The 24869-nt window shown below is 64.3% G+C and overlaps 1 protein-coding gene across 1 annotated transcript; it reads right to left on the reverse strand.

Annotated features, from left to right (window-relative positions):
• Positions 1–38: 38 nt before the first annotated feature.
• LOC148590137 (protein spinster homolog 1-like) lies at positions 39–23712 on the reverse strand (the record flags this gene model as incomplete). Its single annotated transcript, XM_088539440.1, is given in 14 exon segments — positions 39–185; positions 3884–3982; positions 6563–6628; positions 9350–9525; positions 9528–9538; positions 11379–11534; positions 14399–14538; positions 17284–17350; positions 18108–18259; positions 20977–21012; positions 21014–21114; positions 21922–21987; positions 23000–23119; positions 23625–23712. Coding segments are annotated over 14 exon segments (1425 nt in total), but the record flags the coding sequence as incomplete, so codon positions are not given.
• Between the last annotated feature and the right edge of the window lie 1157 nt (positions 23713–24869).

Genomic DNA, 24869 nt, shown 5'->3' on the forward strand with positions numbered 1-24869 from the left:
CCCATGTCCCCCCATTGTCCCCTCTCATTGTCACTCACGTCGGTCCCTGTCGATCCCAGGGCCGTGGCCAGGAAGGCGGCGCCGCCCAGAGCGGCCACCAGGGAGCAGGGGAGGAGGGACCTTTGGAGGGACAGGGCGGAGCCACCCAGGGATGGTGGGGACACCGAGCGCAGGGCGTCACTGACCTGGGGACATGGGGACAATGAGGGGACATCAGAGACATGGGGACATTGGGGACATTGGGGACACCAGGGAGCAGGGGAGCAGCGCCCTCTGCAGGGACAACGCGGAGCCACCGAGGGACGGAGGGGACACTGCACGGAGAGCGTCACTGACCTGGGGACATCGAGGGGACATTGGGGACAATGAGGGGACGTGGGGACATTGGGGAATGGGGGACATGAGAGACATGAGGACATGGGACACCAGGGAGCAGGGGAGGAGGGACCTCTGCAGGGACAGGGCGGAGCACCGAGGGATGGAGGGGACATCGAGCGGAGGGTGTCACTGACCTGGGGACATTGAGGGGATGTGGGGACAATGAGGGGATATGGGGGAATGGGGACATGGGGACATGGGGACATTGGGGACATTGGGGACACCAGGGAGCAGGGGAGGAGGGACCTCTGCAGGGACAGGGCGGAGCCACCGAGGGACGGGGGGGACATCGAGCGGAGAGCGTCACTGACCTGGGGACATGGGGACATTGGGGACATTGGGGATGTCAGGGACATTGGGGACATTGAGGGGACATCAAGGACATTGAGGACATCAGGGACATTGGGGACACTCCGGTGTCACCCCTATGTGTCCCTATGGCAGCATGGGCACAGCGTGGCGCTCGCGTGGGGACATTGGGGACATTGGGGACACTCCGGTGTCACCCCCATGTGTCCCTATGCCAGTATGGGGACAGCGTGGCACTCGCATGGGACATTGGGGACATCGGGGACACCCCCATGGACAGAGGGCAGCGCTCGCGTGGGGACATTGGGGACATTGGGGACATTGAGGGCATCTCTGTGACACCCTGGTGTCACCCCTATGTGTCCCTATGCCAGCCCAGGCACAGTGTGTCACTCATCTGGGGACATTGGGGACATTGGGGACACTCCGGTGTCACCCTGGTGTCACCCCCATGTGTCCCTATGCCAGCCCAGGCACAGTGTGTCACTCATCTGGGGACATTGGGGACATTGGGGACATTGAGGACATCTCTGTGACACCCTGGTGTCACCCCTATGTGTCCCTATGCCAGCATGGGCACAGCGTGTCACTCATCTGGGGACATTGGGGACACCGGGGACACCCCCATGGACAAAGCACGGCACTCGCGTGGGGACATTGGGGACATTGGGGACACTCCGGTGTCACCCTGGTGTCACCCCTATGTGTCCCTATGCCAGCCTGCGCACAGTGTGTCACTCATCTGGGGACATTGGGGACATTGGGGACATCGGGGACACCCCCAGGGACAGAGCGCAGCGCTCGCGTGGGGACATTGGGGACATTGAGGACATCCCTGTGACACCCTGGTGTCACCCCTATGTGTCCCTATGCCAGCCCGGGCACAGCGTGTCACTCATCTGGGGACATTGGGGACATTGGGGACACTCCGGTGTCACTCCGGTGTCACCCCTATGTGTCCCTATGCCAGCCCGGGCACAGCGTGTCACTCATCTGGGGACATTGGGGACATTGGGGACACTCCGGTGTCACCCTGGTGTCACCCCTATGTGTCCCTATGCCAGCCTGGCACAGCGTGTCACTCATCTGGGGACATTGGGGACATCCCTGGGCCACCCCCATGGACAGAGCGCGGCGCTCGCGTGGGGACATTGGGGACATTGGGGACACCCCTGTGACATCCTGGTGCCACCCCTATGTGTCCCTATGCCAGCCTGGGCACAGCGTGTCACTCATCTGGGGACATTGGGGACATTGGGGACATTGGGGACACCCCTGTGACATCCTGGTGTCACCCCTATGTGTCCCTATGGCAGCCCGGGCACAGCGTGTCACTCATCTGGGGACATTGGGGACATTGGGGACATTGGGGACACTCCGGTGTCACCCTGGTGTCACCCCTATGTGTCCCTATGCCAGCAGGGGCACAGCGTGTCACTCATCTGGGGACATTGGGGACATTGGGGACACCCCGGTGTCACCCTGGTGTCACCCCTATGTGTCCCTATGCCAGCAGGGGCACAGCGTGTCACTCATCTGGGGACATTGGGGACATTGGGGACACCCCCAGGACAGAGCGCGGCGCTCGCGTGGGGACATTGGGGACATTGGGGACATTGGGGACACCCCCATGGACAGAGCACGGCGCTCGCGTGGGGACATTGGGGACATTGGGGACACTCCGGTGTCACCCTGGTGTCACCCCTATGTGTCCCTATGCCAGCAGGGGCACAGCGTGTCACTCATCTGGGGACATTGGGGACATTGGGGACACCCCGGTGTCACCCTGGTGTCACCCCTATGTGTCCCTATGCCAGCAGGGGCACAGCGTGTCACTCATCTGGGGACATTGGGGACATTGGGGACACCCCCAGGGACAGAGCGCGGTGCTCGTGTGGGGACATTGGGGACATCGGGGACATTGGGGACACTCCGGTGTCACTCCGGTGTCACCCCTATGTGTCCCTATGCCAGCCTGGGCACAGCGTGTCACTCATCTGGGGACATTGGGGACATTGGGGACATTGGGGACACTCCGGTGTCACCCTGGTGTCACCCCCATGTGTCCCTATGGCAGCCCGGGCACAGTGTGTCACTCATCTGGGGACATTGGGGACATCGGGGACACCCCCATGGACCCCTGTGCCACCCCCACACTGCGCTCACGTGGGACATTGGGGACATTGGTGACATTGAGGACACCCCTGTGACCCCCTGGTGTCACCCCTATGTGTCCCTATGCCAGCCCGGGCACAGCGTGTCACTCATCTGGGGACATTGGGGACATTGGGGACATCGGGGACACCCCCATGGACAGAGCGCGGCGCTCGCGTGGGGACATTGGGGACATTGGGACACCCCTGTGACACCCTGGTGCCACCCCTATGTGTCCCTACGCCAGCCCGGGCACAGCGTGTCACTCATCTGGGGACATTGGGGACATTGGGGACATCCCGGTGCCACCAGGGCGCAGGGCAGCAGCGCCCTCTGCAGGGACAGGGCCACCCCCTGCCTGTCCCCATGTCCCCCCTCCTGGTGTCCCCATGTCCCCCCCCGTGTCCCCGTGTCACCAGGCCGATGACGTAGGGGCTCCCGGTGTCCCCCATGTCCCCGTGTCCCCCCCTGGTGTCCCCGTGTCCCCATGTCCCTCCCAGTGTCCCCAAGCTCCCCTCGTGTCCCTGTCCCCCCCCCCCATGTCCCCATGTCCCCCCTGTGTCCCATGTCCCCCCCCGTCCCTCCCATGTCCCCACCATGTCCCCCATGTCCCCATTGTCACCAGGTCGATGACGTAGGGGCTCCCAGTGTCCCCATTGTCCCCCGTGTCCCATGTCCCACCCCGTGTCCCCCCCATGTCCCCATGTCCCCATTTCCCCCCATGTCCCCCGTGTCCCATGTCCCCATTGTCACCAGGCCGATGACGTAGGGGCTCCCAGTGTCCCCATGTCCCCCGTGTCCCATGTCCCCCGTGTCCCATGTCCCCATGTCCCCGTCCCCTCCATGTCCCCCCCATGTCCCCCCCGTGTCCCATGTCCCCCCCATGTCCCCGTGTCCCCATTGTCACCAGGCCGATGACGTCGGGGCTCCCGGTGTCCCTGTGTCCCCATGTCCCCCCATGTCCCTCCCATGTCCCCCCCGTGTCCCCATTGTCCCCCATGTCCCATGTCCCCCCCGTGTCCCCCCATGTCCCCATTGTCACCAGGCCGATGACGTAGGGGCTCCCGGCGTCCCCGAGCAGGTGGGACACGACGATCTGGAGAGCCTCGGCCGTGGAGCGACGCGTGGGGACAACCACGTCCTGGGGACACCAGTGTCACCAATGTCACCTCAATGTCACCTCAATGTCACCTCAATGTCCCCAATGTCCCCTCGGCCGTGGAGCGACGCGTGGGGACAACCACGTCCTGGGGACACACGTGTCACCAATGTCACCTCAATGTCACCTCAATGTCCCCAAGGTCCCCAAGGTCCCCAATGTCCCCCCAGATCAACCTGTATCACCCCAATGTCCCCCATGTCCCCCTGTGTCACCCCAAGGTCCCCTCGGCCGTGGAGCGGCGGGTGGGGACAACCACGTCCTGGGGACACCAGTGTCACCTCAATGTCACCAATGTCACCTCAATGTCACCTCAATGTCACCTCAATGTCCCCAATGTCCCCCCAGATCAACCTGTATCACCCCAATGTCCCCCCATGTCCCCCTGTGTCACCCCAATGTCCCCCCATGTCCCCCTGTGTCACCCCCATGTCCCCTCGGCCGTGGAGCGACGCGTGGGACAACCACGTCCTGGGGACACCGGTGTCACCAATGTCACCTCAATGTCACCTCAATGTCCCCAATGTCCCCCAGATCACCCTGTATCACCCCAATGTCCCCCCATGTCCCCCTGTGTCACCCCAATGTCCCCTCGGCCGTGGAGCGACGGGTGGGGACAACCACGTCCTGGGGACACCAGTGTCACCAATGTCACCTCAGTGTCACCTCAATGTCCCCAAGGTCCCCAATGTCCCCCCAGATCAACCTGTATCACCCCAATGTCCCCCCATGTCCCCCTGTGTCACCCCAATGTCCCCTCGGCCGTGGAGCGGCGGGTGGGGACAACCACGTCCTGGGGACACCAGTGTCACCAATGTCACCTCAATGTCACCTCAATGTCCCCAAGGTCCCCAATGTCCCCCAGATCAACCTGTATCACCCCAATGTCCCCCCATGTCCCCCTGTGTCACCCCAAGGTCCCCTCGGCCGTGGAGCGGCGCGTGGGGACAACCACGTCCTGGGGACACCGGTGTCACCAATGTCACCTCAATGTCACCTCAATGTCACCTCAATGTCCCCAATGTCCCCCCAGATCAACCTGTATCACCCCAATGTCCCCCCATGTCCCCCTGTGTCACCCCAATGTCCCCTCGGCCGTGGAGCGGCGGGTGGGGACAACCACGTCCTGGGGACACACGTGTCACCAATGTCACCTCAATGTCACCCCAATGTCACCCCAATGTCACCCCAATGTCCCCAATGTCCCCCTGTGTCACCCCAATGTCCCCCCATGTCCCCCTGTGTCACCCCCATGTCCCCTCGGCCGTGGAGCGGCGGGTGGGGACAACCACGTCCTGGGGACACCAGTGTCCCCAATGTCACCTCAATGTCACCTCAATGTCCCCAAGGTCCCCAAGGTCCCCCCAGATCAACCTGTATCACCCCAATGTCCCCCCATGTCCCCCTGTGTCACCCCCATGTCCCCTCGGCCGTGGAGCGGCGCGTGGGGACAACCACGTCCTGGGGACACCAGTGTCACCAGTGTCACCTCAATGTCACCTCAATGTCCCCAAGGTCCCCCCAATGTCCCCAATGTCACCCCCAATGTCCCCCCATATCCCCCTGTGTCACCCCCATGTCCCCTCGGCCGTGGAGCGACGGGTGGGGACAACCACGTCCTGGGGACACCGGTGTCACCAATGTCACCTCAATGTCACCTCAATGTCCCCAAGGTCCCCCCAGATCAACCTGTATCACCCCAATGTCCCCCCATGTCCCCCTGTGTCACCCCAAGGTCCCCTCGGCCGTGGAGCGACGCGTGGGGACAACCACGTCCTGGGGACACCGGTGTCACCAATGTCACCTCAATGTCACCTCAATGTCCCCAAGGTCCCCAATGTCCCCCCAGATCACCCTGTGTCACCCCAATGTCCCCCCATGTCCCCCTGTGTCACCCCAATGTCCCCTCGGCCGTGGAGCGACGGGTGGGGACAACCACGTCCTGGGGACACCAGTGTCACCAATGTCACCTCAATGTCACCTCAATGTCCCCAAGGTCCCCCCAGATCAACCTGTATCACCCCAATGTCCCCCCATGTCCTCCCGTGTCACCCCAAGGTCCCCTCGGCCGTGGAGCGGCGGGTGGGGACAACCACGTCCTGGGGACACCAGTGTCACCTGATGTCACCCTGTGTCACCTCAATGTCTCCCATGTCCTCCCATATCCCCCATGTCCCCAATGTCCCCATGTCCCCCATGTCCCCAATGTCCCCAATGTCCCCATGTCCCCCATGTCCCTCCATTTCCCCCATGTCCCCCCATGTCCCCAATGTCCCCATGTCCCCCCCTGTCCCCCCATGTCCCCCATGTCCCCAATGTCCCCCCATGTCCCCATGTCCCCCATGTCCCCAATGTCCCCATGTCCCCATGTCCCCCATGTTCCCTCATGTTCCCCCATGTCCCCAATGTCCCCATGCCCCCTATATCCCCCAATGTCCCCCATGTCCCTCCATTTCCCCCCATGTCCCCCATGTCCCCCATGTCCCCATGTCCCCAATGTCCCCCCATGTCCCCATGTCCCCAATGTCCCCATGTCCCCATGTCCCCCCCTGTCCCTGTCACCATGAGGATGTCGGCCACGATGGCCCAGTTGAAGGACAGCAGCGTCTCCGCGAGGAAGATGAAGACCTGGGGGAGGAAGGGGACAATGGGGACAATGGGGACACGGGGACATGGGGACACGTGGGGACACCATGGGGGGACATAGGGACGTGGGGACATTGGGGACACGGGGACATGGGAGGACATTGGGGACACGGGGACACCATGGGGACACGTGGGGACACCCTGGGGGGACATGGGGACACTTGGGGACATTGGGGACACCCTGGGGACACTCATGTAGGACAGCGCGGGGGACACGTGGGCCACCACGAGCGCCAGGATGGGGACACCTTGGGGACATGGGGGGACACTGGGGACATTGGGGACACTCATGTAGGACAGCGTTGGGGACATTGGGGACACTCAGGGACACCTTGGGGACATTGGGGACATTGGGACACTGACACATAGGACAGCGTTGGGGACACTTGGGGACACCCTGGGGACATTGGGACATGGGGCACTCACGTAGGACAGCGTTGGGGACACCCTGGGGACACTTGGGGACATTGGGACACTCACGTAGGACAGCAGTGGGGACACCCTAGGGACACTTGGGGGCAAGGGGACACATGAGGGACACTTGGGGACACCTGGGGACATTGGGGACACCCTAGAGACGCTTGGGGGACACTCGGGGACATGGGGACATTGGGGACACTTGGGGACATTGGGGACACCCTAGGGACACTTGGGGACATGGGGGACACCCTGGGGACACTTGGGACATGGGGACATTGGGGACACTCACGTACGACAGCGTTGGGGACACCCTAGGGACACTTGGGGACATTGGGGACACTTGGGGACATGGGGACACTCACGTAGGACAGCGTTGGGGACACCCTGGGGACATTGGGGACACTGGGGACATCTGGGGGACACTCACGTAGGACAGCGTTGGGGACACCTGGGGACACTTGGGGACATTGGGCACACTTGGGACACCCAGGGGACACTTGGGGACACTCAGGGACACCTTGGGGACATTGGGGACATGGGGACACTCACGTAGGACAGCATTGGGGACACCTGGGGACACTTGGGGACATTGGGCACACTTGGGGACACCCAGGGGACACTTGGGGACACTCAGGGACACCTTGGGGACATTGGGGACATGGGGACACTCACGTAGGACAGCGTTGGGGACACCTGGGGACACTTGGGGACATTGGGACACTCGGGGACACCTTGGGGACATTGGGGACACTCATGTAGGACAGCGTTGGGGACATTGGGGACATTGGGGACATGGGGAGGGACACTCACGTAGGACAGCGTTGGGGACATTGGGGACATGGGGACACTTGGGGACATTGGGGACACCTTGGGGACATTGGGGACATGGGGACACTCACGTAGGACAGCGTTGGGGACACTTGGGGACACTCGGGGACATTGGGGACACTCAGGGACACTTGGGGACACCCTGGGGACACTTGGGGACATTGGGGACACTTGGGGACATTGGGGACATGGGGACACTCACGTAGAACAGCGTTGGGGACACCTGGGGACACTTGGGGACATTGGGCACACTTGGGGACACCCAGGGGATACTTGGGGACATTGGGGACACTCACGTAGGACAGCGTTGGGGACATTGGGGACACCCTGGGGACATTGGGGACACTCGGGGACACCTTGGGGACATTGAGGACATGGGGACACTCACGTAGGACAGCGTTGGGGACACCCTAGGGACATTGGGGACACTTGGGGACATTGGGGACATGGGGACACTCACGTAGGACAGCGTTGGGGACATTGGGGACACTCGGGGACATTGGGGACATGGGGACACCCATGTAGGACAGCGTTGGGGACACTGGGGACACTTGGGGACATTGGGGACACTCGGGGACACCTTGGGGACATTGGTGACATTGGGGACACTCACGTAGGACAGCGTTGGGGACATTGGGGACACTTGGGGACATGGGGACACTCACGTAGGACAGCGTTGGGGACACCCTGGGGACACTTGGGGACATTGGGGACACGCTGGGGACATTGGGGACACTCGGGGACACCTTGGGGACATTGGGGACATTGGGGACATGGGGACACTCACGTAGGACAGTGTTGGGGACACCCTGGGGACATTGGGGACATTGGGGACACACAGGGACACTCACGTAGGACAGCGTTGGGGACATTGGGGACATGGGGACACTTGGGGACATTGGGGACATTGGGGACATGGGACACTCACGTAGGACAGCGTTGGGGACATTGGGGACACCCTGGGGACATTGGGGACATGGGGACACTCACGTAGGACAGCGTTGGGGACATGGGGACACGCTGGGGACATTGGGGACACTTGGGGACATTGGGGACATTGGGGGACACCCAGGGGACACTTGGGGACATTGGGGACATTGGGGACATGGGGACACTCACGTAGGACAGCGTTGGGGACAGTCGGGGACACTTGGGGACATTGGGGACACTCACGTAGGACAGCGTTGGGGACACCCTGGGGACATTGGGGACATTGGGGACATGGGGACACTCACGTAGGACAGCGTTGGGGACATTGGGGACACTCGGGGTCACCTTGGGGACATTGGGGCCATGGGGACACTCACGTAGGACAGCGTTGGGGACACCCTGGGGACACCCTGGGGACATGGGGACACTTGGGGACATTGGGGACACTCACGTAGGACAGCGTTGGGGACACCCTGGGGACACCCTGGGGACATGGGGACACTTGGGGACATTGGGGACACTCACGTAGGACAGCGTTGGGGACACCGAGGCCACCACGAGCGCCAGGAAGACGAAGGGGGCGGCGGCCAAGAGGGCCCCCCCGCACAGGAGGGCGTCGCCCCCTGGGGTCAGGGGGCGGAGCCGGCGGGAAAGCTCCGCCCCCGCGGCCACGCCCAGCGCCCCCGCGATGCAGGTGAGCGCCCGAAGATGATGCTGGGACAGGGGGACAATGGGGACAATGGGGGGACATGGGGACAATGGGGGACAACGGGGGGACATGGGGACATTGGGGACAATGGGGACAATGGGGACAATGGGGAGAATGGGGACAAGGGGGACAAGGGGGACATGGGGACATTGGGGACAATGGGGACAATGGGGACAAGGGGGGGACAATGGGGACAATGGGGGGACATGGGGGGAATGGGGACAATGGGGACATGGGGGACAATGGGGACATGGGGAGACATGGGGGACAACGGGGGGACATGGGGACATTGGGGACAATGGGGACAATGGGGGGACATGGGGGGAATGGGGACAATGGGGACAATGGGGGGACATGGGGACAATGGGGGACATGGGGACATGGGGACAATGGGGGGACATGGGGACAATGGGGACAATGGGGGACAATGGGGACATGGGGACATTGGGGACAATGGGGACAATGGGGGGACAATGGGGGACAATAGGGACACATGGACATGGGGACAATGGGGACAATGTGGGGACATGGGGGACAATGGGGACAATGAGGACAATGGGGATATTGGGGACAATGGGGACATGGGGGGACATGGGGACAGTGTGGGGACATGAGGGACAATGGGGACATTGGGGGACATCGGGGATAATGGGGACAATGGGGACAGTATGGGGACAATGGGGACACATTGGGGACATGCAGGGACACGGGGACATGGGGACAGCATAGGGACACCACAAGGACAGCACAAGGATGTTGGGGACATCATGGGGACATTGGGGACACGGGGACATTGGGGACACGAGGGACATGGGGGGACATGGTGGATGGGGGAACAAGGGGACATGGGGACACGGGGGGGACATTGGGGACACAGGAGCATCATGGGGACATTGGGGACATCAGGGACATGGGGGATGGGGGTGACACGGTGACACAGATGGGGACACACGTGGGGACACGGGGACAGAGGGAGGGGGACAGGTTGGCCGGGGACCTTCGGGCCTCCTGTCCCCTCCCCCGGTTTGGGGACACGGATGTCCCCACCCCGTCCCCGTCCCCACCCTCCGTCCTTGTCCCCATGTCCCCCCCATGTCCCCAATGTCCCCCCTGGTCCCCCAGGTCCCTCCCATTGTCCCCCCATGTCCTCATGTCCCCCCCGTGTCCCCCATTGTCCCCAATGTCCCCAATGTCCCCATTGTCCCCATCCCCCCCATTGTCCCCATGTCCCCAATGTCACCTCTCGTCGCCGTGACACCCCCCCGGGTGGCCGCAGGGCTCCCTGTCCCCAATGTCCCCAATGTCCCCATTGTCCCCATTGTCCCCAATCCCCCCCGTGTCCCCAATGTCCCCATTGTCCCCATTGTCCCCAGTGTCACCTCTCGTCGCCGTGACACCCCCCCGGGTGGCCGCAGGGCTCCCTGTCCCCATGTCCCCATTGTCCCCAATGTCCCCATATCCCCCCATTGTCCCCATATCCCCCCATGTCACCTCATGTCCCCAATCCCCCCCGTGTCCCCCAATGTCCCCATCCCCCCCAATGTCACCTCTCGTCGCCGTGACACCCCCCCGGGTGGCCGCAGGGCTCCCTGTCCCCAATGTCCCCCCATGTCCCCATTGTCCCCAATGTCCCCATATCCCCCCATGTCCCCATTGTCCCCAATCCCCCCCGTGTCCCCATCCCCCCCATTGTCCCCAATGTCACCTCTCGTCGCCGTGACACCCCCCCCGGGTGGCCGCAGGGCTCCCTGTCCCCCATGTCCCCATTGTCCCCAATCTCCCCCGTGTCCCCAATCCCCCCCCGTGTCCCCATTGTCCCCAATGTCCCCATGTCCCCAGTGTCACCTCTCGTCGCCGTGACACCCCCCCGGGTGGCCGCAGGGCTCCCTGTCCCCTCTCGCCAGGTGGCTCCGGTACAGGAAGGCCGGTCCCCACAGGGCCAGCGCGCCGGTGACAAAGGCCACCGCGGTGAAACCGAGCGTGGACAGGACGAAGCTGCGGCTGGGGGGACAATGACATCGTGTCACCGTGTCACCATGACCCCCCGTGTCCCCATGTCCCCGTGTCCCCAGGTGTCCCCATGTCCCCGTGTCCCCAGGTCCCCGTGTCCCCATGTCCCCAGGTGTCCCTGTGTCCCCAGGTGTCCCCAGGTCCCCGTGTCCCCATGTCCTCCCATGTCCCCATGTCCCCAGGTGTCCCCGTGTCCCCAGTGACAAAGGCCACCGCGGTGAAGCCCAGGGTGGACAGGACGAAGCTGCGGCTGGGGACAATGACATCGTGTCACCGTGTCACCATGTCCCCGTGTCCCCAGGTGTCCCCATGTCCCTGTGTCCCCGTGTCCCCATGTCCCCAGGTGTCCCCATGTCCCCAGTGACAAAGGCCACCGCGGTGAAGCCCAGGGTGGACAGGACGAAGCTGCGGCTGGGGACAATGACATCGTGTCACCATGTCACCATGTCCCCATGTCCCCAGGTGTCCCCATGTCCCCGGTGACAAAGGCCACCGCGGTGAAGCCCAGGGTGGACAGCACGAAGCTGCGGCTGGGGACACGGTGACACCATGGTGGCATTGTCACCATGTCCCCCGGTGTCCCCATGTCCCTGTGTCCCCGTGTCCCCATGTCCCCATGTCCCCAGGTGTCCCCATGTCCCCGGTGACAAAGGCCACCGCAGTGAAGCCAAGGGTGGACAGGACGAAGCTGCGGCTGGGGACAAGGTGACACCATGGTGGCATTGTCACCATGTCCCCGTGTCACCATGACCCCCCGTGTCCCCATGTCCCCATGTCCTCCCATGTCCCCAGGTGTCACCACGTCCCCATGTCACCATGTCCCCATGACCCCAGGTCCCCCAATGTCCCTGTGTCCCCAGGTGTCCCCATGTCCCCAGGTCCCTGTGTCCCCATGTCCTCCCAGGTCCCCCCGTGTCCCCATGTCCCCAGGTGTCCCCAGGTCCCCGGTGACAAAGGCCACCGCGGTGAAGCCCAGGGTGGACAGGACAAAGCTGCGGCTGGGGACAAGGTGACACCATGGTGACATCAGGACATGTCCCCATGTCACCGTGTCCCCATGTCCTCCCATGTCCCCAGGTGTCACCACATCCCCATGTCCCCCAATGCCCCTGTGTCCCCAGGTGTCCCCATGTCCCCGGTGACAAAGGCCACCGCAGTGAAACCCAGTGTGGACAGCACGAAGCTGCGGCTGGGGACAAGGTGACATCATGGTGCCATCGTCACCATGTCCCCATGACCCCCCGTGTCACCGTGTCCCCCATGTCTCCATGTCCCCGTGTCCCCATGAGCCCAGGTGTCCCCATGTCCCCGTGTCACCAGGTCCCTGTGTCCCCATGTCACCATGTCCCCCCATTGTCCCCATGACCTCATGTCCCCAGGTTCCCCCATTGTCTCCATTGTCCCCATGTTCCCATATCCCCCATTGTCCCCCATGTCCCCAACGTCCCCCCATATCCCCCCATTGCCCCCCAGTTCCCAAATTGTCCCCCTTGTCCCCATTGTCCGCAATGTCCCCATATCCATGTCCCCCATGTCCCCCCATTATCCCCACTTTGTCCCCAGAGCCCTTGGGTCCTGGCTCCAGCTCATGTCCCCCATTGTCCCCATGTCCCCCCATTGTCCCCATTGTCCCCACTTTGTCCCCAGCGCTCTCAGGTCCCCATGTCCCCATTGTCCCCATTGTCCCCATTGTCCCCATTGTCCCCACTTTGTCACCAGCGCTCTCAGGTCCCCATTGTCCCCATTGTCCCCATTCCCCCCATTGTCCCATATTGTCCCCATTGTCCCCATTGTCCCATATTGTCCCCATTGCCCCATTGTCCCCACTTTGTCCCCAGCGCTCTCAGGTCCCCATGTCCCCCATTGTCCCCATTGTCCCCATTGTCCCACTTTGTCCCCAGCGCTCTCAGGTCCCCATTGTCCCCATTGTCCCCCATTCCCCCCATTGTCCCCATTGTCCCCACTTTGTCCCCAGCGCTCTCAGGTCCCCATTGTCCCCATTGTCCCCATTGTCCCCATTGTCCCTATATCCCCCCATGTCCCCATTGTCCCCATTGTCCCACTTTGTCCCCAGCGCTCTCAGGTCCCCATTCCCCCCATTGTCCCATATTGTCCCCAATGTCCCCATTGTCCCCACTTTGTCCCCAGCGCTCTCAGGTCCCCATTGTCCCCATTGTCCCCATTCCCCCCATTGTCTCCATGTCCCCCCATGTCCCCATTGTCCCCATTCCCCCCATGTCCCCATTCCCCCCATTGTCCCCCATTGTCCCCATTGTCCCCATGTCCCCCCATTGTCCCCATTGTCCCCACTTTGTCCCCAGCGCTGTCAGGTCCCCATTGTCCCCATTCCCCCCATTGTCCCAATGTCCCCCCATTGTCCCCATTGTCCCCACTTTGTCCCCAGCGCTCTCAGGTCCCCATTGTCCCCATTGTCCCCCCATTGTCCCATATTGTCCCCATTCTTCCCATTGTCCCCATTGTCCCACTTTGTCCCCAGCGCTCTCAGGTCCCCATGTCCCCCCATTCCCCCCATTGTCCCCATTCCCCCCATTGTCCCATATTGTCCCCATTGTCCCCCATTGTCCCCCATTGTCCCCCATTGTCCCCCCATTGTCCCCATTGTCCCCATTGTCCCCCATTGTCCCCATTGTCCCCATTGTCCCCATTCCCCCCATGTCCCCCCATTGTCCCCATTGTCCCCACTTTGTCCCCAGCGCTCTCAGGTCCCCATTCCCCCCATTCTCCCATATTGTCCCCCCATTCCCCCCATTGTCCCCATGTCCCCCCATTGTCCCCATTGTCCCATATTGTCCCCATTGTCCCACTTTGTCCCATATTGTCCCCATTGTCCCCACTTTGTCCCCAGCGCTCTCAGGTCCCGGCTCCAGCTCGTGGGGGTCGGGGGGGGCCCTGGGGGCCGCTCGGGGCCCCCCCGGGGGGGGTCCTGGATGAGGAGGAGGAGGAGGAGGGCGAGGAGCCCCAGGGGGGGCGTCACCTGCAATGGGGACAATGGGGACAATGAGGGGACATGGGGACAATGGGGGGAATGGGGACAATGGGGGGAATGGGGACAATGGGGACATTGGGGACATTGGGGGGAATGGGGACATTGGGGACATTGGGGACATTGGGGACACGGGGGGTCCTGGATGAGGAGGAGGAGGAGGAGGGCGAGGAGCCCCAGGGGGGACGTCACCTGCAATGGGGACAATGGGGACAATGAGGGGACATGGGGACAACGGGGGGAATGGGGGGAATGAGGGGACATTGGGGACATTGGGGACACGGGGGGTCCTGGATGAGGAGGAGGAGGAGGAGGGCGAGGAGCCCCAGGGGGGGCGTCACCTGCAATGGGGACAATGGGGACAATGAGGGGACAATGGGGGGAATGGGGGGAATGGGGGGAATGGGGACAATGGGGGGAATGGGGACATTGGGGACATTGGGGACACTGGGGACATTGGGGACAATGGGGGGGTTGGGGACATTGGGGACATTGGGGACACTGGGGACACGGGGGGTCCTGGATCAGGAGGAGGAGGAGGAGGGCGAGGAGCCCCAGGGGGGGCGTCACCTGCAATGGGGACAATGGGGACAATGAGGGGACAATGGGGGGAATGGGGGGAATGGGGGGAATGGGGACAATGGGGGGAATGGGGTCAATGGGGACATTGGGGACAACAGGGGAAATGGGGACAATGGGGACATTAGGGACATTGGGGACAATGGGGACATTGGGGACAATGGGGACCATGGAGACATTGGGGTCAATGGGGACAATGGGGACATTGGGGGGAATGGGGACAATGGGGACAATGGGGACATTGGGGACATTGGGGACATTGGGGATGGGGGAGGTGACACAGGTGACAGGGGGGTGACTCTGGTGACAGGGAGGTGACAGGAGGTGACATGGGGGGTGACCGGAGGTGACGGGGGGGTGACAAGTAAATGACACCGGTGACAAGAGATGACAAGGGGGGGGTGACACCGGTGACAGGAGATGACAGGAGAAGACAGGGGGTGACACGGGGGGTGACAGGAGGTGACAGGGAGGTGACACGGGGGGGTGACACGGTGACGGGCGGTGACACAGGGGGTCACAGGGGGTGACAGGGGGTGACACGGGGGGTGACAGGAGGTGTCAGGAGGTGACAGGGGGTGACACTGGTGACAAGGGGTGTGACACAGGGTGACACGGGGGGTGACACGGGGGGTGACAGGAGGTGTCAGGAGGTGACAGGGGGTGACACTGGTGACAGGGGGGGTGACACGGGGTGACACGGTGACACAGGAGGTGACAGGGGGTGACACGGGGTGACACAGGAGGTGACACAGGAGGTGACACGGGGGGTGACAGGAGGTGTCAGGAGGTGACAGGGGGGGACACGGTGACAAGGGGGGTGACATGGGGTGACACGGGGGGTGACACAGGAGGTGACAGGAGGTGACACGGGGGGTGACACGGGGGGTGACAGGAGATGACAGGAGGTGACACGGGGGGTGACAGGAGGTGACAGGGAGGTGACACGGTGACACGGGAGGTGACACTGTGACACAGGAGGTGACACGGGGGGTGACACGGGAGGTGACACGGGGGTGACACGGGGGGTGACAGGAGGTGACAGGGAGGTGACACGGGGGGGTGACACGGGAGGTGACACGGGGGGTGACACGGGGGGTCACAGGGGGGTGACAGGAGGTGACAGGGGGTGACACTGGTGACAGGGGGGTGACCCGGTGACACGGGAGGTGACAGGAGGTGACACAGGGGGTGACACGGGGTGACACAGGAGCTGACACAGGAGGTGACAGGGGGGGTGACGGGGGGTGACACGGGGGGTGACAGGAGGTGTCAGGAGGTGACGGGGGTGACACTGGTGACAGGGGGGGTGACACAGGAGGTAACACAGGACGTGACACGGGGGGTGACACTGTGACACAGGAGGTGACACGGGGGGTGACACGGGGGGTGACAGGAGGTGACATGGGGGGGTGACATGGTGACATGGGAGGTGACACGGGGGTGACAGGAGGTGACAGGGAGGTGACACGGGGGGGTGACACGGTGACGGGGGTGACACAGGGGGTGACGGGGTGACACGGTGACACGGGATGTGACACTGTGACACAGGAGGTGACACGGGGGGTGACACGGGGGGTGACAGGAGGTGTCAGGAGGTGACGGGGTGACACTGGTGACAGGGGGATGACCCGGTGACACGGGAGGTGACAGGGGGTGACACGGGGGGTGACACGGGGGTGACACTGGTGACAAGGGGGGTGACAGGAGGTGACAGGAGGTGACACGGGGGGTGACACGGGGTGACACGGGGGTGACACAGCAGGTGACAGGAGGTGACATGGGGGGGTGACACGGTGACACAGTGACACAGGGGGTGACATGGTGACATGGGAGGTGACACGGGGGGTGACAGGAGGTGTCAGGAGGTGACACGGGGGGTGACCCGGTGACACGGGAGGTGACAGGAGGTGACACGGTGACATGGGAGGTGACACAGGGGGTGACACGGTGACACGGGAGGTGACAGGAGGTGACACGGGGGGGTGACAGGAGGTGACACGGTGACACGGGAGGTGACACGGGGGGTGACACAGGAGGTGACAGGAGGTGACATGGGGGGTGCCACGGTGACACAGTGACACAGGGGGTGACACGGTGACACAGGAGGTGACACAGGAGGTGACACCGGTGACACGGTGACCCCCGTCCCCTCACCCGCAGCGCCCAGTGCCAGTCGGCCGCCACCTCCTTCACTTTGGCAGCAACGATGTAACCCAGGCCACTGCGGGGACAATGGGGACAACGGGGACAATGGGGACATTGGGACAATGGGGACAATGGGGACAACGGGGACAACGGGGACATGGGGGACAACGGGGACATGGGGGACATTGGGGACATTGGGGACATTGGGGACACAGGAGCCACCAGCGCCCATGGGGCAGCCGAGTGTCCCCCGTGTCCCCCCATGTCCCCAATGTCCCCCCAATGTCCCCATTGTCCCCAATGTCCCCCCAATGTCCCCCACATTGTCCCCATGCCCCTCATTAGCCCCCATTGTCCCCCAAACCCCCCATTGTCCCCAATGTCCCCCCACGTCCCCATTGTCCCCAATGTCCCCCCCGTGTCCCCATCCCCCCCATTGTCCCCATTATCCCCCATGTCCCCCCAGTGTCCCTGTTGTCACCTCCCCATGGGGATGGCCAGGTCGAAGGTCCCCCCACGTCCCCCCATATCCCCCATTGTCCCCATGTCCCCCCATTGTCCCCACATCCCCCCCCCATGTCCCCGTTGTCCCCATGTCCCCATTGTCTCCATTCCCCCCATTCCCCCCATGTCCCCATTGTCCCCATCGTCCCCAATGTCTCCATTGTCCCCTCATTGTCCCCATTCCCCCCATTCCCCCCATTCCCCCCATTGTCATTGTCCCCATTGTCACCTCCCGAGGGGCGTGGCCATGTAGAAGGTCCCCAGCGCTCGTCCCCATTGTCCCCATTGTCCCCATGTCCCCCATGTCCCCTCATTCCCCCCATTGTCACCTCCCGAGGGGCGTGGCCATGTAGAAGGTCCCCAGCGCTCGTCCCCGTGTCCCTCCTGTCACCAGGTCGGCCACCAGGGTCGGGGCCACCGTGGAGAAGGCGGCTTCGCCCACCCCCACCAGGGAGCGGGACAATAGGAGGGCCCAGAACCGCTGGGGACAATGAGGGGACATTGGGGACAATGAGGGGGTTGGGGACGTTGGGGACATTGGGGACATTGGGGACATTGGGGACAATGGAGTAGGCAGCTTCGCCCACCCCGACCAATGAACGGGACAGGAGGAGGGCCCAGAACCGCTGGGGACAACGAGGGGACATTGGGGACAATGGGGACATCGGGGGGGTTGGGGACATTGGGGACAATGGGGTCAATGGGGACATCGGGGTCAATGGAGTAGGCGGCTTCGCCCACCCCCACCAGGGAGCGGGACAGGAGGAGGGCCCAGAACCGCTGGGGACAACGGGGACAATGAGGGGACATTGGGGACATTGGGGACAATGAGGGGGATGGGGGGGTTGGGGACATTGGGGACAATGGGGACATGGGGGACAATGGAGTAGGCGGCTTCGCCCACCCCGACCAATGAGCGGGACAGGAGGAGGGCCCAGAACCGCTGGGGACAATGAGGGGACATTGGGGACAATGAGGGGGTTGGGGACGTTGGGGACATTGGGGACATTGGGGACATTGGGGACAATGGAGTAGGCAGCTTCGCCCACCCCGACCAATGAACGGGACAGGAGGAGGGCCCAGAACCGCTGGGGACAACGAGGGGACATTGGGGACAATGGGGACATCGGGGGGGTTGGGGACATTGGGGACAATGGGGTCAATGGGGACATCGGGGTCAATGGAGTAGGCGGCTTCGCCCACCCTGACCAGGGAGCGGGACAATAGGAGGGCCCAGAACCGCTGGGGACAATGAGGGGACATTGGGGACAATGGGGGGACATTGGGGACATCGGGGGGGATGGGGGGGGTTGGGGACATTGGGGACAATGGGGGACATTGGGGTCAATGGAGTAGGCGGCTTCGCCCACCCCCACCAGGGAGCGGGACAGGAGGAGGGCCCAGAACCGCTGGGGACAATGAGGGGACATTGGGGACAATGGGGGGGTTGGGGACGTTGGGGACATTGGGGACATTGGGGTCAATGGAGTAGGCGGCTTCGCCCACCCCCACCAGGGAGCGGGACAATAGGAGCGCCCAGAACCGCTGGGGACATTGGGGACAATGAGGGGACATTGGGGACAATGGGGGGGATGGGGGGGTTGGGGACATTGGGGACGTTGGGGACATTGGGGACGTTGGGGACGTTGGGGACGTTGGGGACATTGGGGGGGTTGGGGTCAATGGAGTAGGCGGCTTCACCCACCCCCACCAGGGAGCGGGACAGGAGGAGGGCCCAGAACCGCTGGGGACAATGAGGGGACATTGGGGACAATGAGGGGGTTGGGGACGTTGGGGACATTGGGGACATTGGGGACATTGGGGACAATGGAGTAGGCGGCTTCGCCCACCCCCACCAATGAACGGGACAGGAGGAGGGCCCAGAACCGCTGGGGACAATGAGGGGACATTGGGGGGAATGGGGGGACATGGGGGGGTTGGGGACATTGGGGACATTGGGGGAAATGGGGGGGTTGGGGACACACGGCGGTGGCCCCTGCCCCACAGGCCCCCCGCCCCATAGCCCCCCCCATAGCCCCCCATAGCCCCCCATAGTGCCCCATAGCGCCCTGCCCATAGCTGCCCCATAGTGCCCCCCCTGCCCCATAGCCGCCCCATAGCCCCCAATAGCCACCCATAGCCCCCCATAGCCACCCATAGCCCCCCATAGCGCCCCATAGCGCCCCATAGCTGCCCCATAGCTGCCCCATAGCTGCCCCATAGCGCCCCATAGCCACCCCATAGCCCCCCCATAGCCCCCCCATAGCCACCCCATAGCCCCCCATAGCCACCCCATAGCCCCCCATAGCCCCCCATAGCCACCCCATAGTGCCCCATAGCCGCCCCATAGCCCCCCATAGCCCCCCCATAGCCCCCCCATAGCGCCCCATAGCCACCCCATAGCCACCCCATAGCCACCCCATAGCCCCCCATAGCCACCCCATAGCGCCCCATAGTGCCCCATAGCCCCCCATAGCCCCCCCATAGCCCCCCATAGCCGCCCCATAGCCACCCATAGCCGCCCATAGCCCCCCATAGCCCCCCCATAGCCCCATAGCCGCCCCATAGCCACCCCATAGCCCCCCATAGCCGCCCCATAGCCCCCCATAGCCCCCCCATAGCCCCCCATAGCCGCCCCATAGCCCCCCATAGCCACCCCATAGCGCCCCATAGCCGCCCCATAGCCACCCCATAGTGCCCCATAGCCACCCATAGTGCCCCATAGCTCTGCCCCATAGCTCTGCCCCATAGCCACCCCACAGTGTCACCTCTTTAGGGACGAAGCTCCCCGCCAGGGTCACCCCCGACCACAGGGTGGCCACCCCTGCCCCACAGCCCCCCTGCCCCATAGTGGCCCATAGCCACCCCATAGCCCCCCCATAGCGCCCCATAACCACCCCATAGCCACCTCATAGCGCTCCCCCCTGCCCCATAACCACCCCATAGCCCCCCATAGCCACCCCATAGCTACCCCATAGTGCCCCATAGTGCCCCATAGCGCCCCCCCTGCCCCATAGCCCCCCATAGCTCTGCCCATAGCTCTGCCCCATAGCCCCCCATAGCCCCCCATAGCCGCACCATAGCCACCCCATAGCCCCCCCCATAGCCACCCCATAGCCACCCCATAGCCCCCCATAGCTCTGCCCCATAGCGCCCCCCCTGCCCCATAGCTCTGCCCCATAGCCGCCCCATAGTCACCTCTTTAGGGACGAAGCTCCCGGCCAGCGTCACCCCCCGACCAAAGGGCCGTCGCCCCCCAGAGCAGCCGCTTCCGGCTCCGGCGGTCGCCCAGGTAACCGAAAAGGGGGGCGAGGAGGAGGTAGGTGGAGATGAAGGCTGGGGGGGGGACAATGGGGACAATGGGGACAATGGGGACAATGGGGGGACAATGGGGACAATGGGGACATGGGGACAATGGGGGGACATGGGGGACATTGGGACAATGGGGACATGGGGACAATGGGGACAATGGGGACAATGAGGGGACAATGGGGGGACAATGGGGACAATGGGGACAATGGGGACATTGGGGATGGGGGGACCCCCCTGCCCCACAGAGCCGCCCCCCTCATCCCGTCCCCCCACATTTGGGTCCCACCACCACATCCTGCCCCACACATTTGGGTCCCGCCCCACACATTTGGGTCCCACCCCCTATATTTGAGTCCCGCCCCCCACGTGTAGGTCCCACCCCACACATATGGGTCCCGCCCCACACATCCCGCCCCACACATTCAGGTCCCGCCCCCCATGTGTGGGTCCCGCCCCCCACATTCCGGTCCCGCCCCCCACATTCTGGTCCCGCCCCCCACATTCTGGTCCCGCCCCCCACATCCCACCCCACATATTTGGGTCCCACCCCCCCACATTTGGGTCCCGCCTCCCAAATTTGGCTCCCACCCCCCACATGTGGGTCCCACCCCCTACGTGTGGGTCCCGCCCCCCACATTCGGGTCCCGCCCCCCCACATTCGGGTCCCGCCCCCCACATATGGGTCCCGCCCCCCACGCGTGGGTCCCGCCCCCCACATCCCGCCCCCCACATTCGGGTCCCGCCCCCCACATGTGGGTCCCGCCCCCCACATTCGGGTCCCACCCCCACATTCGGGTCCCGCCCCCCACGTGTGGGTCCCGCCCCCCTCACCCGTCTGCAGGAGGCCGGAGCTGCCGTCCCCGATGCCGAAGAACTGCTCGATGTCGGGCAGGACCCCTGGGGGGGGAGCGTGTGGGGCAGCCCCGCCCCATGGCGACCCCCTGCCCCATAGCGCCCGCCCTGCCCCATAGCGCCTGCCCCATAGCGCCCGCCCTGCCCCATAGCGCCCAGCCTGCCCCATAGCGCCCGCCTGCCCCATAGCGCCTGCCCTGCCCCATAGCACCCACCCTGCCCCATAGCGCCTGCCCTGCCCCATAGCACCCACCCCATAGCGCCCGCCTGCCCCATAGCGCTCAGCCCACCCCATAGCGCCCGCCCTGCCCCATAGCGCCCACCCCATAGCGCCCACCCCATAGCGCCCGCCTGCCCCATAGCGCCCACCTGCCCCATAGCACACAGCCTGTCCCATAGAGCCTGCCCTGCCCCATAGCGCCCTGCCCCACATCTCCCCACACCTCCCCACCCCATAGCGCCCCACATCTCCCCACACCTCCCGCCCCATAGTGCCCTGCCCCACACCTCCCTGCCCCATAGCGCCCCACACATCGCCCCATAGCGCCCGCCCCACATCTCCCCACACGTCCCCGCCCCATAGCGCCCCGCCCCATAGCGCCCCACATCTCCCCACACCTCCCTGCCCCACAGCACCCTGCCCCACAGCGCCCCACATCTCCCCACACCTCCCCGCCCCATAGCGCCCTGCCCCATAGCGCCCTGCCCCACATCACCCCACACCTCCCTGCCCCACATCTCCCCACACCTCCCGCCCCATAGCGCCCTGCCCCACAGCGCCCTGCCCCACATCTCCCCACATCTCCTGCCCCATAGCGCCCCACACCTCCCTGCCCCACATCTCCCCACATCTCCCCACACCTCCCCGCCCCATAGCGCCCCATAGCGCCCCATAGCGCCCGCCCCACATCTCCCCACACCTCCCGCCCCATAGCACCCTGCCCCATAGCGCCCCATAGCACCCCACATCTCCCTACACCTCCCCGCCCCATAGCACCCCATAGCACCCCATAGCGCCCCATAGCGCCCTGCCCCATAGCGCCCCCCATCCCCGCACCGGCCACGGTGAAGCGGTCCATGTAGTTGAGCAGGTTGACGTAGCAGAGCACGGCCACGGTGAGGTGGGCGCGGAGGGGGGAGGGGCCGTGGGGCGCGGGGGGCTCCTGCCCCACAGATCCTGCCCCACGGCGCCCCCCCCCCCTCCCCCTCCTCCTCCTCCTCCCGGCCCCCCAGGTCGTCGGCCCGACGCAGCTCCCGGCCCCACGGCCGCTGGGGGCGCCCGGCCGCTCGCCATGGGGCTGCCTGGGGGGGGACGGGAGGCTGCCCCATAGATCCTGACCCATAGATCCTGACCCATAGATCCCTATAGGGCCCCACGGATCCTGCCCCACGGATCCTGCCCCACGGATCCTGACCCATAGATCCCTATAGGGCCCCATAGATCCTGCCCCATGGATCCTGCCCCATAGAGCCTGACCCATAGAGCCTGACCCATAGATCCCTATAGGGCCCCACGGATCCTGCCCCCATGGATCCTGACCCATAGCCCCATAGGGCTCCATAGATCCTGCCCCACGGATCCTGACCCATAGAGCCTGCCCCATAGAGCCTGCCCCACATCCTTATAGAACCTGCCCCATAGATTCTGCCCCACGGATCCTGCCCCACGGATCCTGCCCCACGGCGCCTCCCCCCCCCGGCCCCCCCCTCCTCCTCCTCCCGACGCAGCTCCGGCCCCACGGCCGCTGGGGTCGCCCGGCCGCTCGCCATGGGGCTGCCTGGGGGGGGACGGGAGGCTGCCCCATAGATCCTGCCCCATAGATCCTGCCCCATAGAGCCTGCCCCACACCCCTATAGAACCTGACCCATAGATCCTGCCCCACGGATCCTGCCCCACGGATCCTGCCCCATAGATCCCTATAGGGCCCCATAGATCCTGCCCCATGGATCCTGCCCCATAGATCCCGGCCCACGGATCCTGACCCATGGATCCTGCCCCATAGCCCCATGGATCCTGCCCCATAGAGCCTGCCCCACGGATCCTGACCCACATCCCTATAGAACTCACCCCATAGATCCTGCCCCATAGAACCTGCCCCACAGATCCTGCCCCATAGATCCCTATAGGGCCCCATAGATCCTGCCCCATAGATCCCTATAGGGCCCCACGGATCCTGACCCATAGAGCCTGCCCCACGGATCCTGCCCCATAGATCCCACCCCACAGCCCCACAGAACCTGCCCCACAGAACCTGCCCCACAGCCCCATAGAGCCCCAGAGATCCTGCCCCATAGGGTCCCATAGATCCTGCCCCACAGATCCTGCCCCACATCCCTATAGGGCCCCACAGATCCTGCCCCACAGCACCCATGTCCTGCAGCCCCATAGACCCTGCCCCACTGCCCCATAGATCCTGCCCCACAGCACCCATGTCCTGCCCTAGAGCCCTATAGGGCCCCATGGATCCTGCCCCATAGATCCTACCTCACAGTGCCCATGTCCTGCCCTAGAGCCCCATAGATCCTGCCCCATAGCGCCCTACAACCCCCACAGCCGCCTATAGCGCCCTATAGCCCCACCGCGCCCCACAGATCCCGCCCCATAGCGCCCTATGGCCCCCACAGCCCCCTATAGCGCCCTATGGCCCCACCGCGCCCCATAGATCCTGCCCCACAGCGGCCTCTGACCCCCATAGCCCCTGATGGCCCCTATAGCGCCTGATTGCCCCATAGTGCCCCATAGATCCCGCCCCATAGCGCCCTATGACCCCCATAGTGCCCTATAGCGCTCTATAGCCCCCATAGGACCCCCATTGCCCCATAGCGCCCCACAGATCCCGCCCCATAGCGCCCTACGACCCCCCACGGCCGCATGACCCCCATAGCGCCCTATGGCCCCTATAGCCCCCATAGGATCCCATAGCCCC

This window comes from Tinamus guttatus, unplaced genomic scaffold, assembly GCF_059628265.1.
Source record: "Tinamus guttatus ecotype Peru unplaced genomic scaffold, ASM5962826v1 Tinamus_guttatus_pri_ptg001691l, whole genome shotgun sequence".
NCBI lineage: Eukaryota > Metazoa > Chordata > Aves > Tinamiformes > Tinamidae > Tinamus > Tinamus guttatus.